Source organism: Magnolia sinica, chromosome 9 (assembly GCF_029962835.1).
Source record: "Magnolia sinica isolate HGM2019 chromosome 9, MsV1, whole genome shotgun sequence".
NCBI lineage: Eukaryota > Viridiplantae > Streptophyta > Magnoliopsida > Magnoliales > Magnoliaceae > Magnolia > Magnolia sinica.
In genome coordinates, this window is record NC_080581.1 from 71,792,368 (window position 1) to 71,810,773 (window position 18,406).

Genomic DNA, 18,406 nt, shown 5'->3' on the forward strand with positions numbered 1-18,406 from the left:
TAATAAGGGGCGAAAGGTCTGAGGCGACTGTGAATATCCTATCCGTTTGAGTGGAACTGCCCATACGAGCCAGGCCGTCCACTACTTTGTTCGCCTCCCGGGGAATGTACTTCATTTCAAAGGTAATGCCGGCCCTTATCTTATCGAAAGAATTTTTCCAGTAGTGGGCAATCCACGGGGCTCTACCCTCAGTGAAAAATAAGGCCACCACCGTCTGGGAGACGCTTTGTACTTCGACTCAATATTTATTATTGTATATTACAAGCAGTCAACCTGACTCAACTCGATCGATATTTAATTATTATAAATTACAAATATTAAGAATGCTAATATATCTATTTAAAATAGTTACATCTGTAAACACACCTCAAAAGGCATCAACGTTACCACCTACTATATACAGACATGCAGGTACATGTACATTACATACATACATACATAGTATCAGTACATGCATACATACATAGTATCAGTACATGCATACACGTGCATGAAGATGAAATATGTCTGGAGTATCTCATCAATAGATGTAAGCTGTTTGCTCCATGAAAATCAATGGTAATTAATAGCATTTTCCTTAGCTTTGCTGAAGTGGGCCACTTCCCTAGCCTTTTCCATATTCTATAAACACCCCGCCTCTTCTGCTTCCTTCTCTTTCTATCAACAAACACTTCTTCAAATTCAATTCCTCCCCATTCCAGTTCAAAATTCAAGTCATCCAACACTCAGAGCCCATGAATCCAACCATCCACTCATCTAACTTTACGACAATTCAAAACAATACACCGACCTTTCATTTCAGCAGATTCTTTGCCTTACATCCTTCACCCTCTTTCCAAACTCCTACCTCTGTCTGCCAATTCACCTCGCAGGCATTGTCTTCTCTCAGCAACAAGTCTACTTCTGATGATGCGGAAGAATACCCGGGCATAGCCGATGAGATCAAGAAGCATAGGAGGATGATATCCAACAGAGAATCTGCTCGACGGTCTCGGATACGCAAGAAGAAGCATCTTGACCAGCTATTGGTGCAGATCATCCAGCTTCGTGACCAGAACTGCCAGCTTCTCGACAAGCTGAATCACATGGAGGACTGGAATGACCGGATCCTACAGGAGAATGGCCTACTCAGGGAAGAAGCTTCCAACCTCCATCAAACTCTCCGAAACATGCAGCACAAAAATCCTTACACCATTTTGAAAGATACAGAAGAAATCCCATGCAACATTGCATATCTTGGAGCCAAATCAACAAACCAAACCTTCATCAGTCCCATGGATTTGCTTTATTGAGATTGCTCGTCTTCCTTTTTTTTTTCTCTCTTACTAATTTAGTGTCTATGGAGTCGCCTATAATAACTTCTCATCAAGTACTTTGATGTCACCACAAAATGTAAGGTTTTGGATTGTGGAAGCACTAATCCATATATAATAAAAGTGCAGTGTACTCTTTTTTTTTTTTTTTTTACACACACACTCACATCCCTCCCACACACTCACACCCCACACACTCGCACCACAAGGGATATGCTCGAACACGTGACCTTGTGTTGAAACTCATGGCTTGAAGAGCAAAATGGGTAACAGGTGCAAGTGCAGTGTTTCTCTGATATAAAAAAAAAATAAAAAAAAATAGTCTTGGGGTGTGGCTGCAGTTCTAAATATAATAGAATGCAGTCTCTTGTATATGTTCATCTCGTCTCTCTACACAAAGATCTCATGGCTTGTACAGCAAAATGGGTAAGAATGATGTCGTTGCCCGCTTGTTTGATGCACACGAGTAACTCCATCATCTGATTATGGAGTACATTGGGGGATGCTACAGAGCATGGGGATTCCCCCACTCTCATTCCATGTTGTTTGAGGAAGAGAATATGGTGTAGATGTCTCTACACACCATCACACTTACAGAGAAACAAAGAGACTTAAGGAACCCTAACTTTAGTGGGCCTATGGGTCATGCGCCCAACTAACACAAAGATGGGCCCAATCTATCTCAATTATCCTAACCAATGTTTGCGATATATCAGCTAATATTATGGATATTGCACCTAAATGAATGAAACTTACGAGAAATTGCAAGACTTTTAAATGTTAACATATTATCACAATGTATCAATGACTATCAGTTATCGTTGATATATTGATACCAACGGCGATACTCAGGTTTCTAAATTTTTTTTTTTTGAAAAATTGAAAAATAACTTAAAATATCCCATTTTTGTCAAATCTTCAACTCCTAATCCATTTCTTAGACTTATAAATGATATGAATTGATTTTGAATGTATTGTTGCATCACTTTTGTTAGATAGTGCATAGTGTAGGACTTTATAGAAAGGAAACTTATTATATGCACTTGTTTTTATAATATTTTGATTTCTAAGTGTACAATGAAACATTTGACCAATTTTCAAGAATTTTCCGTAAATAGCGGAACATTATAGGTACATTCAATATTTCCCATGCGATAAACAATATGCTTCTACATCCTAAGAATGTGATACATCCATCGATGCTGATATTGAAAACATTGATACTAACAAAGTACTCACTGGAAATCAAGATCATTGTTTGGAGTATCCCCAATACTATCAAAATATTTCTGATATTTCTAAATATGTACCGAAATCTACATCATAACAAAGTACTTACAAGAAAGAATAACAAAAAAAGTAATAATTTCATTAGGTATACTCATTGTTTAGAGTATTCATAATATTATTGAAATATCCTTGATATTATCCATATCTCTAGCTCAGCGATACCTATAACACTAGCAGCAATACTGATAACGCTAATAACATCAGAAAATTTAGGGAGTGCTTAGTATTGCCAATGTATTGATATCTCTAATGTATCACCAATGTTTTCGACTATGTGAGTCTCTTGTATCGCTGATGTATTGATATCGCCAATATTTTTAACTATGTAAATTTAGGGTGTCGCTTGTATTACTAGTGTATCGTTGATATTTCAATAATATTACCAATGTATCGATATCGCCAAAAATCTATTTATTAAAAAATTTTCATTTTAATTTTTTCTGGGCGCATGGTTGTATTATGAAATGCACATTTCTATGTACGTATATGTATGCATACATGCATGCATGCACATAGGTGTCACTTGTATTATTAGTGTATCATTGATATTTCAATAATATTACCAATGTATTGATATCGCCAAAAATCTATTTATTAAAAAATTTTCATTTTAATTTTTTATGGGCGCATGGTTGTATTATGAAATGCACATTTCTATGTACGTATATGTATGCATACATGCATGCATGCATGGATGATTGGATGGCTAGTTGGATGGATAGAGAGATGTGTTTGTGTTTGTACATGGATGGATGAATGGATCATGCCTATGTATGTATGTGCATGCATGGATGGATGGTTGGATGAACGGATGGATCCACCATTTTCCCCTGTTTTCTCAATTTTTCCTTGAGTCAATGTTACATGCTTTTAGGCCCTATTAAAGAGAAACTTATCATTTGATTCCTAAATATATATACAAATTATTTTATTATCAAATATACAAATAATTTGATTCTTAAATATGTAAATATATGTATTTTAGTATTTTCTGAAATTTTATTTAAAAATTTCCTCATTTTTCCCATGGTTTTCCAATACTTTTCTGCATTTTAAAAAATTGACGGTATTATCCATATTTCCAGCCAGCAAAACTTATAAATATATATAGATACTTCAAACACAGGGCGTACTAGAATGAAGAGAAGTGTGGGTGGAATTAGAGTGGGCCACCCTTGTCAGGGGACACACAACAGTAACTTTTTAGAGGAACGTTCTAGAGCTTGTACGATATACGGACAATTGTCGTTATAATCCATCACAGGGGCCTTACCATGAGAATTAAAAACATCTTTAAAGGCTTTCCACTAGAATCTAAAATGGCACCAATGCTTTTTGTCATTTTCGGAGCGGTCCCGGACAGGTTCATTACGCGGGAATCTGTCTTCTTCAGTGGGGAATGCTAAGACCAGTCACACAACCAGCATTCCATCTCCCAAACTAACCCTGCGAATCTCAGCAGATTTTGAAACTGAAATTCATGGAACGATTTCAAATTTTTTTTTTTTTCGGTTTTATGGGGTTATATTCAGAATCTCATGAAAACAAAACATTAAACAGAAATAAAAGATAGCAACAATGGAAAAATAAGGTTTCAAGAGAAAACTATCATCATTATCATCATCTAAGTCTAATCACAATTCCAAACTAATTTTAGTTGGCTGCATGAATCTTATATCACTGTTCTACTCTATCAAGGACTACGTCCTCGGCTATCAGAAAATTGCACCTTCCTTTTTTTTTTTTTTTTTTAAAGCCTTCAACTCTGCACTAGCTGTGAGCGAATTGGTTCAAGTTGAAGGCTTGAACCAGATAAGTGAAAAGGAAAGTGCAAAAAAAAAATAAATGTGGTGGAGCTAGTAAGAAAAGATTAGTCAGCTGAGAATGCGGTCCTTGATATAGCGGAACATACTACAGGATTCATACAGCTGATTACAATTAGTTGAGAACTGTTATTACGCTTAGATGATGATGAGGATAAAACCTTATTTTTCCATCGTTGCTATCTTTTATTTCTGTTTGCTGTCTGGTTTACATGAGATTCTGACTTTAACCCCATGAAACCCTAAAAATATGAAATCATTTCCATGAATTTCAGTTTCAAAAGTTCCCAGAAAATGAAATTTGAAGGGTTAATTTGGGACATGGAATCATAGTTATGTGACTGGTACATGTCCTGGATCCAACACAAAATTTCCCGCGGAATGTACCTGACCTCGATCCACTTGGAAAAATCACGGCGCCATTTCCACTTTTAGTGGAAAGCCTTTTCAGATGTTTTTGCCTTTTGTAGTAATGCCTCTGACATGGATTATACCCACAATTGCCGCCATTGCCGTCACTACGGCCGATATCTCTTATTGCCATGTCAGCATAGCTCTGGAACCTCTCCCTCTAAAAAGTTATTGGAGTGTGTCCCCAGACAAGGGTGGCCCACTCTAATTCTGACCACACTTCTGACTGCGGCTTCGATGGATCCCTGGATCCACCAAGATGGGCGGATCCTTGACTGTGGGGCTCACCTTGATGTATGTGCCTTATATCCACACCGTCCATCCATTTTTAAAGCTCATTTTAAGGCATGATTCCAAAAATGAAGCAATTCAAAACTTAGGTGGACCACACGATAGAAAACAATAGTGATTGAATACCCACCATTAAAAACATTTTTGAGAGAACTGGAATGTTTATTTGTCATCCAACCTGTTGATAAGGTCACAATGATTTAGATGAAGGGACCACACAAACATCAGCTTCATCCAAAACTTTTGTGGGCTATAAGAAGTTTTTAATGGTCAATCACCACTATTTCCTGTGGTGTGGTCCACCCGAGATTTGGATCTTCCTTATTTTTGGAAATATATCAAGGTGGCCCATCATCAAGGATACACTCACTGGACCGTGCCCCACACTTCTTATCTCCATTCTAGTACACCTAATGGATTTATTACTTCTTTTTTAGTTATTCTCTCTTAATCTGGATTTCCAGTGAATGTGTTTTCAATTTTGGTATTGACGGATGTATCACGTGCCCTTGGAATGCGGAATATCACTTATGGAAAATATTAAATATTTTGTGTAATGTTTTGTTGATTTTAGAAAACAATAAAAAATTAGTTGAATTTTTCATTAAAACTTCGTGAGAGGATAAAAAAGATATTAATATTATATGCTTAGAAATTAAAAAAAAAAAAAATCACAAAAAAAGAAGAAGTGTACACAATAAGTTCTCTTTGTATAAGGTTCTAAATTATGCGCTATCATATAAAGTGATGTAATTAGATTCAAAATCAATTCATATTAATTATAAATCTAAAAAATTAATTAAGAGTGGAATATTTGACAAAAGAGGTGATTTTAAGTATTTTAATTGGTTCACTTTATTTTTTTAAAAGAAAATTTAAGTGTTGCCATTGGAATCAATATATCAAGAATACAGCTGGGCAGTCATCAATACATTGCGATACACTGATAATATCGTCGATATTGAAAAGTCTCGTGAGTTTCTACTGATTTCATTTGAAGTGTAATATCGGCTGATATTGTCAATATCGCAAACATTGGTTAGGATAATTGAGATGGATTGGGCCTGTCTTTGTGTTATTATTGGGCTCCTAGCCCATAGGCCCATTAAGGTTAGGGTTTCTTAGTCTCCTTATTTTCTCTATAAATATGATAGTGTGTACAGAGATACACCCGATTCTCTTCCTCATACAACATGGAATCAGTGGAGGAATCCCTAGGCTCCCTACCATCTCCCATGATCAAACCACCCAGGGTGCTCAAAATGGTCTATGAGGAGAGGGCGATGATGGATTTACCGTGTGCATCAACCGAGCAGGTGGCAACATCATTCTCACCTGTTTTGCTCTACAAGCCATGAGATCTTTGTGCAGAGAGAAGAGAAGAACATATACAAGAGACTAGCATTCTATTATATTTATAACTGCAGACACACCCGAAGACTTTTTTTTTTGTTGTGTGTGTGTGACATCAGATTACACTGCACTTTTATTATATATGGAATAATGCTTCCAGAATCCAAAACCTTATATTTTGTGACATTCAAGTACTTGATGAGAAGTTATTATAGGCGACTCCATAGACTCTAAAATAAGAGAAAAAAGGCAAAAAAGGAAGGGGAGCCATCTCAGTGGAGCAAATCCATGGGAGTGATGAAGGTTTGGTTTATTGATATAATTTGGCTCCGAGATACGCTGTGTTGCATGGGATTTCTTCTGTATCTTTCGAAATGGCGTAAGGATTATTTTTGGGCTGCATGTTTCAGAGAGTTTGAAGGAGGTTGGAAGCTTCTTCCCTGAGTAGGCCATTCTCCTCAACGATCCGGTCAAGGCAGTCCTCCATGTGGTTCAGCTTGTCAATAAGCTGGCAGTTCTGGTCCCCGAACTGGATGACCTGCACCAATAGCTCGTCAAGATGCTTCTTCTGGCGTATCAGAGACCGTCGGGCGGATTCTCTGTTGGATATCATCCTCTTATGCTTCTTCTCATCAGTTATATATGTCTGGGTGTTCTTCTCCGTTATCAGAAGTAGAGATGTTGCTGAGAGAAGATGATGTTTGCGAGGCGAATTGTCAGACGGAGGGAGGGGTTTAGAAAGAGGGTGAAGGACATAGGCCAAAGAATCTGCTGAAATGAAAGGTGGATGTATTGTTTTGAATTGTTGTTAAGTGAGCAGGGTGGATGAGTGGATTCATCGGCGCTGAGTGTTGGATGGCGGCAATTGCACCCGGTTCCATGACCTGAATTTTGAACTGGATTGAGGAGGAATTAAATTTGAAGAAGAAGAAGAAGAGTTGGGAGTGTTTGTTGAGAGGAAGAGAGGGAAGCAGAAGAGGAAAGTGCTACCATTGATTTTCATGGAATGGAAAAGGGAGGGAAACAGTTTACATCCAGTGATGAGATACTCCAGGCCTAATGCATCTTCATGCACGTGTATGCATGTACTGATACTATGTATGCAAGTACTGTACATGTACGTGCATGTCTGTATATAGTAGGTGGTGATGTTGGTGTTTTTTATTTGTGTTTCATATTATTTGTACAACTGTAACTGTCTTAATTAAATACATATTAGCATTCCTAATATTTCCCAGTTATAATAATTAATTATCAAGTTGTATTGGGTCGAGTCGACGTGTCTATGAGTCGACCTGACCCGTTTGGACGTGGAGTCGAGTTGAGGTTTTGGGTTTTTGAACTAGGGTGTGTATAAGAGATGCTACTCTGTCAATGAAAGTTCTTATTAGTGTCCTGGACATGGTACTCAGGGCAATGTATGTCGATTGCAAGATTCGAGACCATTAATTAATTATCATGTGCGCCAGGACATGGATCGACTAGTATCGAGATTGTAGCTTGGACTGTTGAATACGGATGGGCGTTGATTGGGTGTCTTCAATCTTGTGCTTTAATAGTGGTTTTGATTCAATCGACATCATGTTTGATTCGAATGGAAAAATCCTAGATTATGCAGTTTACTCATTTGAGAGATTTTGATAGTTTTGATTCGATCGAAATTAGCTTCAATCCAATTGAGAAAATCTAGAAAATTGAGTTTGCTCTCTAGACACTTCTGGACACTTTCAATTCGATAGAAGGTGGCATCAATCCGATCGATGGTCCTCGATTGTTGTCGATTCGATCAACGATTCAATCAAAGTTTTGCACAACTTATGCGTAAGTGCACGGTTTTGTTTCTAATTATGTATAGGCTTTATATATACAGTTGTAAAATGGGACATAGGTTAACACTCGAATGTGGGAGAGAGCAAAAGGGTTTCGAGAAGGGATTTGTCTTAAGAGATGATGGTTTTACATATCTGTAAGTTGTCTATCTCTTGTAATTCTTTAACTGTAGTGGATTGTTTTGCCACTTGGTGCCGTGGTTTTTTCACATAAAATCATTGTATTTCTCTGTGATTACTTGCCATTTTTGTTTTCCTATTGCGTGTTTGAATCATTCTAAGGTTGCTTCCATACCTAATGTGTGGCGGCTACGTGCAACAAGTAGTATTAGAGCATAGTTTTCACATTACGGTAATTTTAGATCAAATTTAAGACAAGGGTATGAAGAGATCGTATATGAAGTATGAGATAAAGATATTTATAGGGAAAATAATTTTGAATTATGGAGGTTGAAGATGAAAGCCCTCCTGATTCAGTAAGGGCTGTAGCAGACACTCCTTAACAAAGTGAGACATCCTGAATAGATGAAGGATGATTAGGATGACTTAGATTAGAAAGTGATAAGTGCATCCAATTGTGCTTAGTTGATGATGTCCTTTACAATGTGATTAATGAGACAACTACCGCAAGCTTATGGGCGATGTTGGAGAGCTTTTACATGATGAAGTCGCACTCCAATCGCTTATATCTGAAGAGACAGTTGTACACTTTAAAGATGGTGGAAGGATCTGATCTTTCTGAACACATCCATGCTTTTAATAAACTCGTTTGCAAACTAAAAAGTGTGGAGGTGAAGATCGATGAAGAATAAAAAACCATAATGTCGTTGACGTCTCTTTCGAATTTCTACAAAAATAAGGCCTTTAACATCGGTTCAAAACCATGGCTAAAAAGTTAAAAAATTGAGGCTAAATCCTTTAGCCTATGTTTTGCCTTACCCAAATTGTGACTAAAAGTCCAATGGTTAAAGGCTTTCACCTCGATTTTAACAACCGAGGTTAAAAAAGTCTTTTAGCCTCAGTTCCTTAACCCAAGTTAAAAGAACCTTTTAGACTTAGTTTTGGCAACCGAGGCTAAAAAGATTCTTCAACCAAGGTTAAAAGAACATTTTTAGCTTTGGTTTCCTTGAACGGAGGCTAAATGAAGTTTTTTCCTTGGTTGTTTCCAATCGAGATCAAATCCAAATTTTAGCCTCGGCTGTAAAATCCAATTTTTAACCTCAGTTCTCGACAAGTGGGGCTAAAGCCTTTAACCATAAAGTTGTAGTCTTGATTTAAATAACTGAGGCAAAACTGAGACCAAAGATGAATTTAGCCTCTGATGGTATCAACTAAAGCTAAAGATTGATTTAACTTCTATTGGCATCAACCAAGGCTAAATCAGTTTTTAAGGTCAAAGATTGATTTAGCCTCTATTGGCATCAGCTGGGCTAAATAAGTTTTTAACCTCACTATATCTAGTTTTTAGACTCCTTTTTAGCCTCGGTTGATGCCGACAAAAGATAAATTCTTCTTTAACCTCGTTTTCTACCAACCCAAGGCTAACAATATATTTTATCCTCAATTATAAACCGTGAACTAGAAGCGTTCAATTTTTATTTTTATTTTTTAAATATTTGTTTGAATAAATCTGTGCATGTTTCACTATTTAGCCTCTATCATCATTTATTCATTCATTCCCATCATTTCAATCAATCCTATCATATTAATGCAATCAAATCATTTATCAAGACATAAAACAATTATGGAAACACAATTTACTAAATATCATACTCTAAGCAAAGAATTACAAAAATAATGAAATCTCACATATAAGTGTCACAATATACGATTATGAAAAGAAAAATAAAAAACCACACAACAATAAAAGGGGGTTTTAGCCACGGTTCAAAACTGTGGCTAAAAAGGTTAAAAACTGAGGCTAAAGCCTTTAGCTTCAGTTTTGCCTTAGTTATCCAAACCGAGGTTGAAATCCCTGTGGCTAAAGGTTTTAGCTTATAGCCTCGGTTCTTCAAGTGAGGCTAAAAACCTTTTTAGCTTCAATTTTCTCGAAATAAGGCTAAATCAAAATTTTAGCCTCCATTGTTTTCAACTGAGACTAAATCCGAATTTTAGCCTCAATTGCCTCCAACCGAAGCTAAATCTATTTTTAACCTCAGTTCTCAACAGCCGAGGCTAAAGCCTTTAGCCACAGGAATTTCAACCTTGGTTATCAACAACCGAGGCTAAATTCAAGCCTCAGTTACAAATTGAGGCTAAAAACGTTTTTTTTAAAAATATTTATTTAAACTACTAATTCATTCATTCAATCCACTCATGAAACAATCAATCATGAAAGACACAATACCAACAAAACAGTTAACAACAGTCTATTTAAAGTTTAACTCAATCAAACTGTTACACAACACTAGGTTCCACAAATAATACAAAGTCATGGTTGCGCCAGTCATCACTGGTGTCGTCGTGCTTGGCGGACCCTGAGATAACACTACCTGTCCATCTTCTGCTGCTTCCAGGCCAATGCCATCATTGCCGTCACCAGCATTCTCCATTCGAATTGTGCGTAGCAGGCCCTGCAATCTCAACAGGTAGCTCTGGCTTGCTAGCTGCAACACATGAAATGAAACTCTCAAATAAGAAATGAAATGCAGATGGATGTATAGGGAAAGGAAAGAGAGTATAATTGAGAGTTGGAAGTGCTGGAAAGGAAACCCAAAAGGAGGATCCAATAATGAATGAGAAAACAGACAAGATGTGGATTATAGTACATTCTCACTGACCCGGATTTGCTTAATGCGGCGGACCTCATCAGGTCCACGTTGAAGATTCTCAGCCTGTAGAAATTAATAAAAACCAAGATGAGGCAGGGGAAATAAACTTATGCATTGTAAAATAAGACTTTTATCCTATGAAAGACAATGCATCATAAGATATTCATTTTTCAAAAGCAATTGATATGACCTTCTTTTTCTGATCCAAGCTATGCTTTTCACAATAAGCCTTGTGCTGAAAAAACTTGCCTCCACCAGTCTTCACATCCATGATACTTATTATTTACAGTATCAGGAGTTAAACACTCACAAACTTCGCTCATACCCAATGAGAATCCAAAAATTAACTCAGGAATGTCAGGGTAGACAGATGCAGTGCCACAATTGGCTCAGCCATAACAAATTACAATTTTTTTAAAAAGAAGAATTTAGAAATAATTATTATTCAAATAAAATAGTACATTACCTCAATCTTCATATCTATCCCATATATACAGAAAATGTTTTTCAATGGAGGTCTATCCCAAGGTGTAAGAGGATTTAGCACTGGATCACCACGATACAACCTGAAATTTACAGCATTAAAAAACATAAGCCTGCTGGAAATGCTATGACTCCAAAAATGCAGAACATTAGTATAACACATGCAATCAAATAAAATAGCTTTTCCACCATCTACCTCGGGTAACAAGCCAATCCGCATCTGTAAATTCAAAGGGCAGAGGAGAACTTTAATCAGGCATGAAAGTGGAAGGGTCAAAACCTGCAAGCCGTAGAAAAGCATTTACAGGCAATTTTCAGCATCCAAACACAGACTATAAACCATTTACCTGTAAATCATTTACAGTTAACCCCATTTACAAGCATCATCCAAACACATCCTAACCATACCTATAAATAATATAACTTGTCACCTTCTTCTCTGGCAAAAGAATAAAACTTGTAACCTTCTTCTTCTCTGACAAAAGAATAAAACTTGTCTCCTCCTTTTTCTTCTTCTTTGGCAAAAGATTTCAAAGTTACCAATGCATCCATAGGCAATTCAATGGCTCAGTAGCAAATTGGTGAAGTAAGCCAAAGAAAAGTTCTTACCACTGCTAAATCACATGCATGACTATCTTCTTGGAGAAATTGTATAAAAATACAGTACCTGAGTATGGATACAGCAAGGATCAGGTACGCCAGATCCCCTAAACCCAAATTTTCATGACAGATACAGCAAGGGATTGGTCAGAACTCATAAGATAATCATGTTATGGATTGCACCATGTTTGATTGATGCTTTCTACCTTGCCTAGAACAGACAAAAGAAAGGCAAAAGGAAAGCATTTATATGGTGTCTCTCCTTTCTAGTAGTGGTGTGGTCAATCTAGAAAGGAAGAAACAATAGGTACTTCAGCAATTGCTTGGAATCTGTGGAAGAGATCTTTCATAAGCTCAACAGTTGGATCCGTCTTGGGCAATGGGTTTGCCTATAGTTTAGAAGTAAAAAGGAGGAATTATTGGGTTGTTGGATCTTTTTCTTCCTTAATGCCATCTTTAGGGGTGAATGCAATGATCTCTCTTCTTCCCACATTGCTTATTCTCATTTTTCCCTCTTTTCAGTGGTTCTAATAAAATTTTCTTGTGTTACTGTTCAAAAAAGATAGCCAAGTTCAAATGATGCCCCAACAATATCAAGCAAGCTGGACTTGCAACCCAATTGGTAATATTCATTTAAAATTCTAAATAACTGATAGCTCAACAGTTTAAAAACAGAATGGATCTGGATTTCAAGTCTTGTGAAGGCAGGTCTCTTATCCATACCTTATCCTGCTGTTTGAGTATCCAACTCAGATACTCCACTTTTGAAGGACCCACATAACATGGGTAGAAACTATTTATTAAAAAAAGTCAGTTTAAATATTTGAGATACCAATGAGTCAAGATGATTTGTAATAGTGGTGCAAGAATAGAAACTGGGCTGTTAATACAAATTCAAGCAGTAGTGGTTCACTGAATATGCTGAACATTGATTCTAAACCCCATCTGTAAATCTGGGGACCTTGTGTCCACCTAAAAAAAGAAGAAGAAGAAGATACCTTTCCTTTCCCTTATGCTAATTTGGAAAGAGCAGACCAACAAAATAGTCTTTCTTTTCCCTAATGCTCATTTGGAAAGAGCAGACCAAGAAAATAGTCTCACAAAAGGAACATGTGCATGCGTAACTTTAAGCAATTCCAATCCAGGTGAATCATTACTTTGAGCAATGTAATATTTGATGTTGACAAAAAGATTTTTATTTTTTGAGGTAATCCTAGCCTAAATTTATCCTCCTCCTCTAACCAAATGTGGGCCATTGACCATTTTTCTTTTGGGGACTGTTAGTTTAGAATTATTATATGGCTAAAAGCACAACTTATGGGGGTATTTATCGAATCAGTACTGGGTCTATACACAAAATATGTGGCATTTGTAATGTTTTCTAGACAACTAAGATTGCCTGAAGGGATTTGAGCCAAGAATGACAAGGGAAAGCATGTACATACATACCTGTTGCATCTGCTTCTTCTTCTACTGCTTTGGTGACACCGTTAAGAAGCAAGCCTAAAAAGGTAGAAAAAAAGGTAGAAAAAGATGAAAGTGGGGTTAGAAAAGTCTTCACAGGCTATTCTGCATCAACATCAAGCAAACAAAGAACCTGTTGTTTCATAGGTTTCCTGAAGTTGAGAAGCAAATAGTAGTTAACAAGACTTTTTAGCTTCTGACTGTAGCAGTCATTACAGATAGGAATTTTGGAAATCTTAATACTAGCAGACATACCATCAACCTCGTCCATAATCAACACAGATTTTGGATGCTTTGACCTGATTCAGAGATAGATAGCATTAGAAAAATATCAATTATTCTCCAGAACATTAGAATAAGCAGAACAAAGTAAAGACCAACCAGTCCATGTTAGAACTCAGAGCTTCGTCTGAGAGAGAGAGTTGGCAGCATTTAAATTCCCACTAAGGCAGTTTGCCTCCCACTCCAACCAAAGCCTAATGAATGGTGCTCTGATGTCCTCATCAAAATCTTTCCACTAACTTAAAATGTTTTAGCTTTTGGCAAATTAGAAAATACATATGAATAAATCTCCCCTAGAATGAAGAAAAAACCCCGAAATTTTTCATATTATCAGCAAACATAACTTTTCAAACAAATGTGGGTGCTTCATTTTGGGCCCTTTATTTGGGGTTGGTTTTACATTATTTTTCAAGAAGACTGTGAATCTTTAGTGAGAAGTTACATCTAAAAACAACAGTGTTTAGTGCCCAAGAAAGCTGAGGAGATTCAACTCGTCTTAAGAAATACTAAAGGGGGAATATTAGTTACAAGAAAAGGAAAGAGAAGTTGATAAGAGCACACGAGAAATCAAGTACTCAAAAACTTGATCTTGTCTTTGAAAGTTGAGAAAATAAGATCAAGCAAAAGCTTTCAAAACTCAATAAATTCGATCAAGGACTCAAAATGACTTGAAGAAAGAGACATAATAAGATTGTTAAACTAGAAAGTCAATTGAGCGTGCAGAAACTTGGAATTTTATGTTATTAACCTTAGCATTCTAGTTGTATGAGAACATGGTCACTTTGGACTTTTGCCCCCATCAAGTCCATGATGAAAGACCAATAATTATGTTTGTCATACATGAACAGATTGCATCAAAAAGAAAAAAAAAATTTAAGCAAACAAAGATGTTCCATAACTCAAATAGTGTTTCTTCTATCAAGATTTGAAACAGGAATTCTCATGACTGCTTGACAGAACTTCAGGCCAGCTACCTACATGACATCAACCCTCCTTTTACCTGGTCTGGGGACTGGCTGGCTGAGAAATTGCTGAGAAGGACATTTGAAATTCCACGAATTTGTAACACAGTATTCATGTGACAAACATTTTTTAAATCTTTTTAGTTTCACCAAGATATTCCCAATAATATCCTAGAAAACCTCGAAATCTAAAATCTACCTTGAATTCTACTAGTAGAGAAATTACTGAGAATGATATTTATCTCTGTGACAAGGATGTTTGAATTTATTTTATTTTTTGTGACAAGGACATTTGATAATTCCACTCATTTATAACCACAATATTCATGTGACAAATGTAATAGATCCATCACCTGGATCATACATAACGTGCAGTTTCCTTGGCCAAGAAAAGCAGGTTGGTCCATTAATCAGGTTGAGAACACTTGTGTATATTTAATGCAAACTGCCATTTCTTCTCTATATTTTGGCCTACCTTATATAATGAGCGGACTAGCCAGATTCTTTAGCCTGGACGACTAACAGTCAGCTTGCATGCCATGTGTCTGTTTTCATATTTTCTCAGTTTTTATCATTGAACAATGCATCATTTGTAGCATTTTCTCTATTAATAATGTTGGCTTTTGGTTGCAGAAACGATTGATAATCTAATGGCCTCAAGTCGCAATTGGGCAGAGAATAAAAACAACAACGTAGGGATATAGAGCATGGCACTACCACAACAACAATGTCGTGCATTCTCTAAGTCTCGCAGCTCTTCCCCTGAGACATTTCATCAAACACATGTTGTGCACACATTAAACATTCACAACAAATGATGAATGACAAGACTATTCTATGTCTACATCCATTGTATACATGGCATACATCTATAGCAACCCAGGCCATCTAGATCATTGGTCCCATTACAGAGTTTAGGAAATCCCATTACAGGTCGAATTTGGGAATTTCTTCCCAAAAGGAATATCAAAGCGAAATAATGGAATTTATTATGAGAATCAAAACGTACAAAACGAGATTTTTAGAAAATGCATTTTTGAGCAAATCATGACACAAACATGCATTAGGCACGAAAACTGAGAAATTTGGGGGGAAATCTGATACTGGAATGGTACCTGAGACGTGGCAGCCACGAGGACTCCGGGATGGTAGAGTTGCTGCTTCTGTAGCAACGCCTGCTGCATCAGGGCTTGTTGCTGTTGTTGCTGCTTCAATCTCTGCTGCATTCTCCCAACCTTCTTGAATGTATTGTCCAGGAACCCAACGGACAAAACAGTAAATATTGGGCAGGAACCCTAGAAAGGAGTGGCGAAGAAGGATTCCAGCTCTTTTACAGAGATTGAAGCTGAGAAAACAAGAAAAAAAAAGGAGTAAAATCTACGAATCGGGAGCAGAAACCCTAGGCGAAAAAGAGAAGAAAGAGATTGAGGTCTTGACAGGTTCTTCAAAGATAAGAAGAAATCAGAGAGATTTGTAGAAAATTAAATGAAAAAAAAGAAAGGAAGGACGATCGAGGTGTGAAAATCCCAGGGGAAAACCCTAGAAAGAGAACGAAGATCTCTCTCGCTCGCTCACACAACAAGTGAGAAAAGGAGTCAAGAAAAAAGTATCCACTCGCGCCCGTCGAATTTATATTTTAGAATTAGACTTTTAGCCTCGGTTCATATGCAACCGAGGCTAAAAAGTTCGTGTGAAATCTTTCTTCAACCCATCCGATTTCATTTGAAATTTCTTAAATTTTTTCAGAATTTTCAATTATTTGAAATTTCTCAATTTTTAAAAAATTTTCAATTTTTTTCAAGATTTTCAAATTCAAAATTCTTTTTTTTTTCAAAATTTTCAAAAATTTTCAAAATTCTTAATTTTTTTTTAAATCTCAATTTTTAAAAAAATTCATACTTTTTCATAATTATCATTTTTTTATTCTTAATTTTTCAAAAAAAAAAAATTCTCAATTTTTTAAAAGTTCTCAAAAATTTTAAAAATTCTTAGTTCTTAAAAAATTCAAAATTCAAATCTTTTTCAAAACTCACAATTTTTCTTTTCAAAATTTTCAATTTTTTCCCAATTGTCTCCATTTTTTTTTGAAAAATCTCAATTTTTTCACAATTGTCAAAAATTTTAAAATTTATTAGTTCTTTCAATATTCTCAATTTTTTTCAATATTCCTAAATACAGACTTTTGGCCTCAGTTCTTATAAAACGGAGGCTAAAAAGTAGACTTTTGGCCTCGGTTCCTATGCGTGGAAATTGAATTTTGAACGGCCAAATGGGGAAAATGCACGAGGCTAAAAAGTAGACCTTTCGCCTCGGTTCCTATGCAACTGAGGTTAAAACGTAGACTTTTGGCCTCGGTTCTTATAGAACTAAGGCTAAAAAATAGACTTTTCGCCTCGGTTCCTATGCAACTGAGGCTAAAAGGTAGACTTTTTGCCTCGATTCCTAGGTAACTGAGGCTAAAAGGTGGACTTTTCGTCTCGGTTCATATGCAACTGAGGCTAAAAGGTAGACTTTTCGCCTCAGTTCCTATGCAACTGAGGCTAAAAACCAAACTTTTCGCCTCAGTTCTTATGCAACTGAGGCTAAAAGGTAGACTTTTCACCTCAGTTCCTATGCAACTGAGGCTAAAAGGTAGACTTTTCGCTTCAATTCCTATACAACTGAGGCGAAAGATGAACTTTTAGCCTCAGTTCCTTAACAAACGAGGCTAAAAGACACATTTAGCCTCCATTTTTTCAACTGAGGCTAAAAAATTATGGCTAAAGGCCTATTTTCTTGTAGTGCCACCTATTAATTCTTCCTTCTTTAAAATTGGGGTCCCTCGGCCTCAAGTGTATCCCTATGACAGGATATTAAGCTGTCCTTTGGGAATGGAGCTATTGATTCACATAGAATATCCACTACATTAAGACATTGCCGAAAGTTAGGGCTACCACCAATGAGGTCACTGTTTCTCTCATTCACTTCATCCGTTGCTCGAGATGCTCTATCATTCGCTCCTCCACCAGCTACTCCACCCACTCGTTCATCTATCGTCACAACTTCTCAGTCTCTCTCTACAATTCAACAACGTTGACCCTTACGCTCCATATTGTGGAAGCTGTAGGATCTAACCCCATCATGCAGACCCAGTTAGAATGCTCCAGTCCCAATGTGCTACTCTAAGAGGACTCAAGAGTTTGAGTTGCGTGTAACTCGATCATCTCCTACAATGGGGTTCGGCTGTAAAAAATGCTAGCAGTTGTGTGGAGTATTTTATTTTATTTTAAAAACAGAGCAACAACAAGAAGCAATGAGAGTTGACAGGTAATTTTAAAAAACAAATCCACTGTTTTTGTACACAGCTTGACTGATTAGTTAACATGCTTGATTATTGAGCATTAGATGAACTACATGGTTTGATGTACCTCATGTATGGGTCAAATGTCCTATGCATATGAAACAGTGGCATGTGAGCTAGGTTGAACATGAAGTTCACATGCAACTGGTTGTAGGATCATTCCTTCATTCCTCATAGAAAAATGGCTTCTTTAG

At 36.6% G+C, this 18,406-nt stretch overlaps 2 protein-coding genes and 2 long non-coding RNA genes across 6 annotated transcripts; 1 reads left to right on the forward strand and 3 right to left on the reverse strand.

Moving 5' to 3' along the window:
• The first annotated feature begins 646 nt into the window (after positions 1–646).
• Positions 647–1,462, forward strand: LOC131256441 (basic leucine zipper 43-like). Its single transcript, XM_058257333.1, has one exon. The coding sequence runs from the start codon at positions 735–737 to the stop codon at positions 1,290–1,292; it is 558 nt and encodes a 185-aa protein (XP_058113316.1). The 5' UTR covers positions 647–734; the 3' UTR covers positions 1,293–1,462.
• Positions 1,463–6,887: 5,425 nt separating this feature from the next.
• On the reverse strand, positions 6,888–10,862 carry LOC131255107 (basic leucine zipper 8-like). The gene is made up of 3 exons (XM_058255800.1): positions 10,803–10,862; positions 8,970–9,048; positions 6,888–7,252 (listed from the first exon to the last, which is right to left on the reverse strand). Exons 1-3 carry the CDS (start codon positions 10,860–10,862, stop codon positions 6,888–6,890), a joined length of 504 nt encoding a protein of 167 aa, XP_058111783.1.
• Positions 10,863–10,973: 111 nt separating this feature from the next.
• Positions 10,974–13,587, reverse strand: LOC131255649 (uncharacterized). 2 transcript variants are annotated; one of them, XR_009176220.1, is made up of 4 exons: positions 11,761–13,587; positions 11,548–11,647; positions 11,272–11,394; positions 10,974–11,144 (listed from the first exon to the last, which is right to left on the reverse strand). It is a non-coding gene; the product is annotated as an uncharacterized LOC131255649 (long non-coding RNA). The 2 variants fall into 2 exon arrangements; XR_009176219.1 differs by lacking the exon at positions 10,974–11,144 and having other exon boundaries at positions 11,163–11,394.
• Positions 13,588–13,621: 34 nt separating this feature from the next.
• LOC131256442 (uncharacterized) lies at positions 13,622–15,542 on the reverse strand. Of its 2 annotated transcripts, none has more exons than XR_009176819.1 (3): positions 14,010–15,542; positions 13,884–13,927; positions 13,622–13,667 (listed from the first exon to the last, which is right to left on the reverse strand). It is a non-coding gene; the product is annotated as an uncharacterized LOC131256442 (long non-coding RNA). The 2 variants fall into 2 exon arrangements; XR_009176820.1 differs by lacking the exon at positions 13,622–13,667 and adding an exon at positions 13,708–13,780.
• Positions 15,543–18,406: the final 2,864 nt, after the last annotated feature.

What these genes read in the sequence shown, in the direction of transcription:
- LOC131256441 (XM_058257333.1), top strand. Translation starts at nt 735, where the DNA reads ATGAATCCAACCATCCACTCATCTAACTTTACGACAATTCAAAACAAT.
- LOC131255107 (XM_058255800.1), bottom strand. Translation starts at nt 10,862, where the DNA reads ATGGAGAATGCTGGTGACGGCAATGATGGCATTGGCCTGGAAGCAGCA. An exon ending in AAGCAGCAGAAGATGGACAG is followed by an intron (nt 9,049 to 10,802) that starts GTAGTGTTATCT and finishes GGATGTGTTCAG; the next exon opens with AAAGATCAGATCCTTCCACC. An exon ending in TTGGAGTGCGACTTCATCAT is followed by an intron (nt 7,253 to 8,969) that starts GTAAAAGCTCTC and finishes CTTTCATTTCAG; the next exon opens with CAGATTCTTTGGCCTATGTC.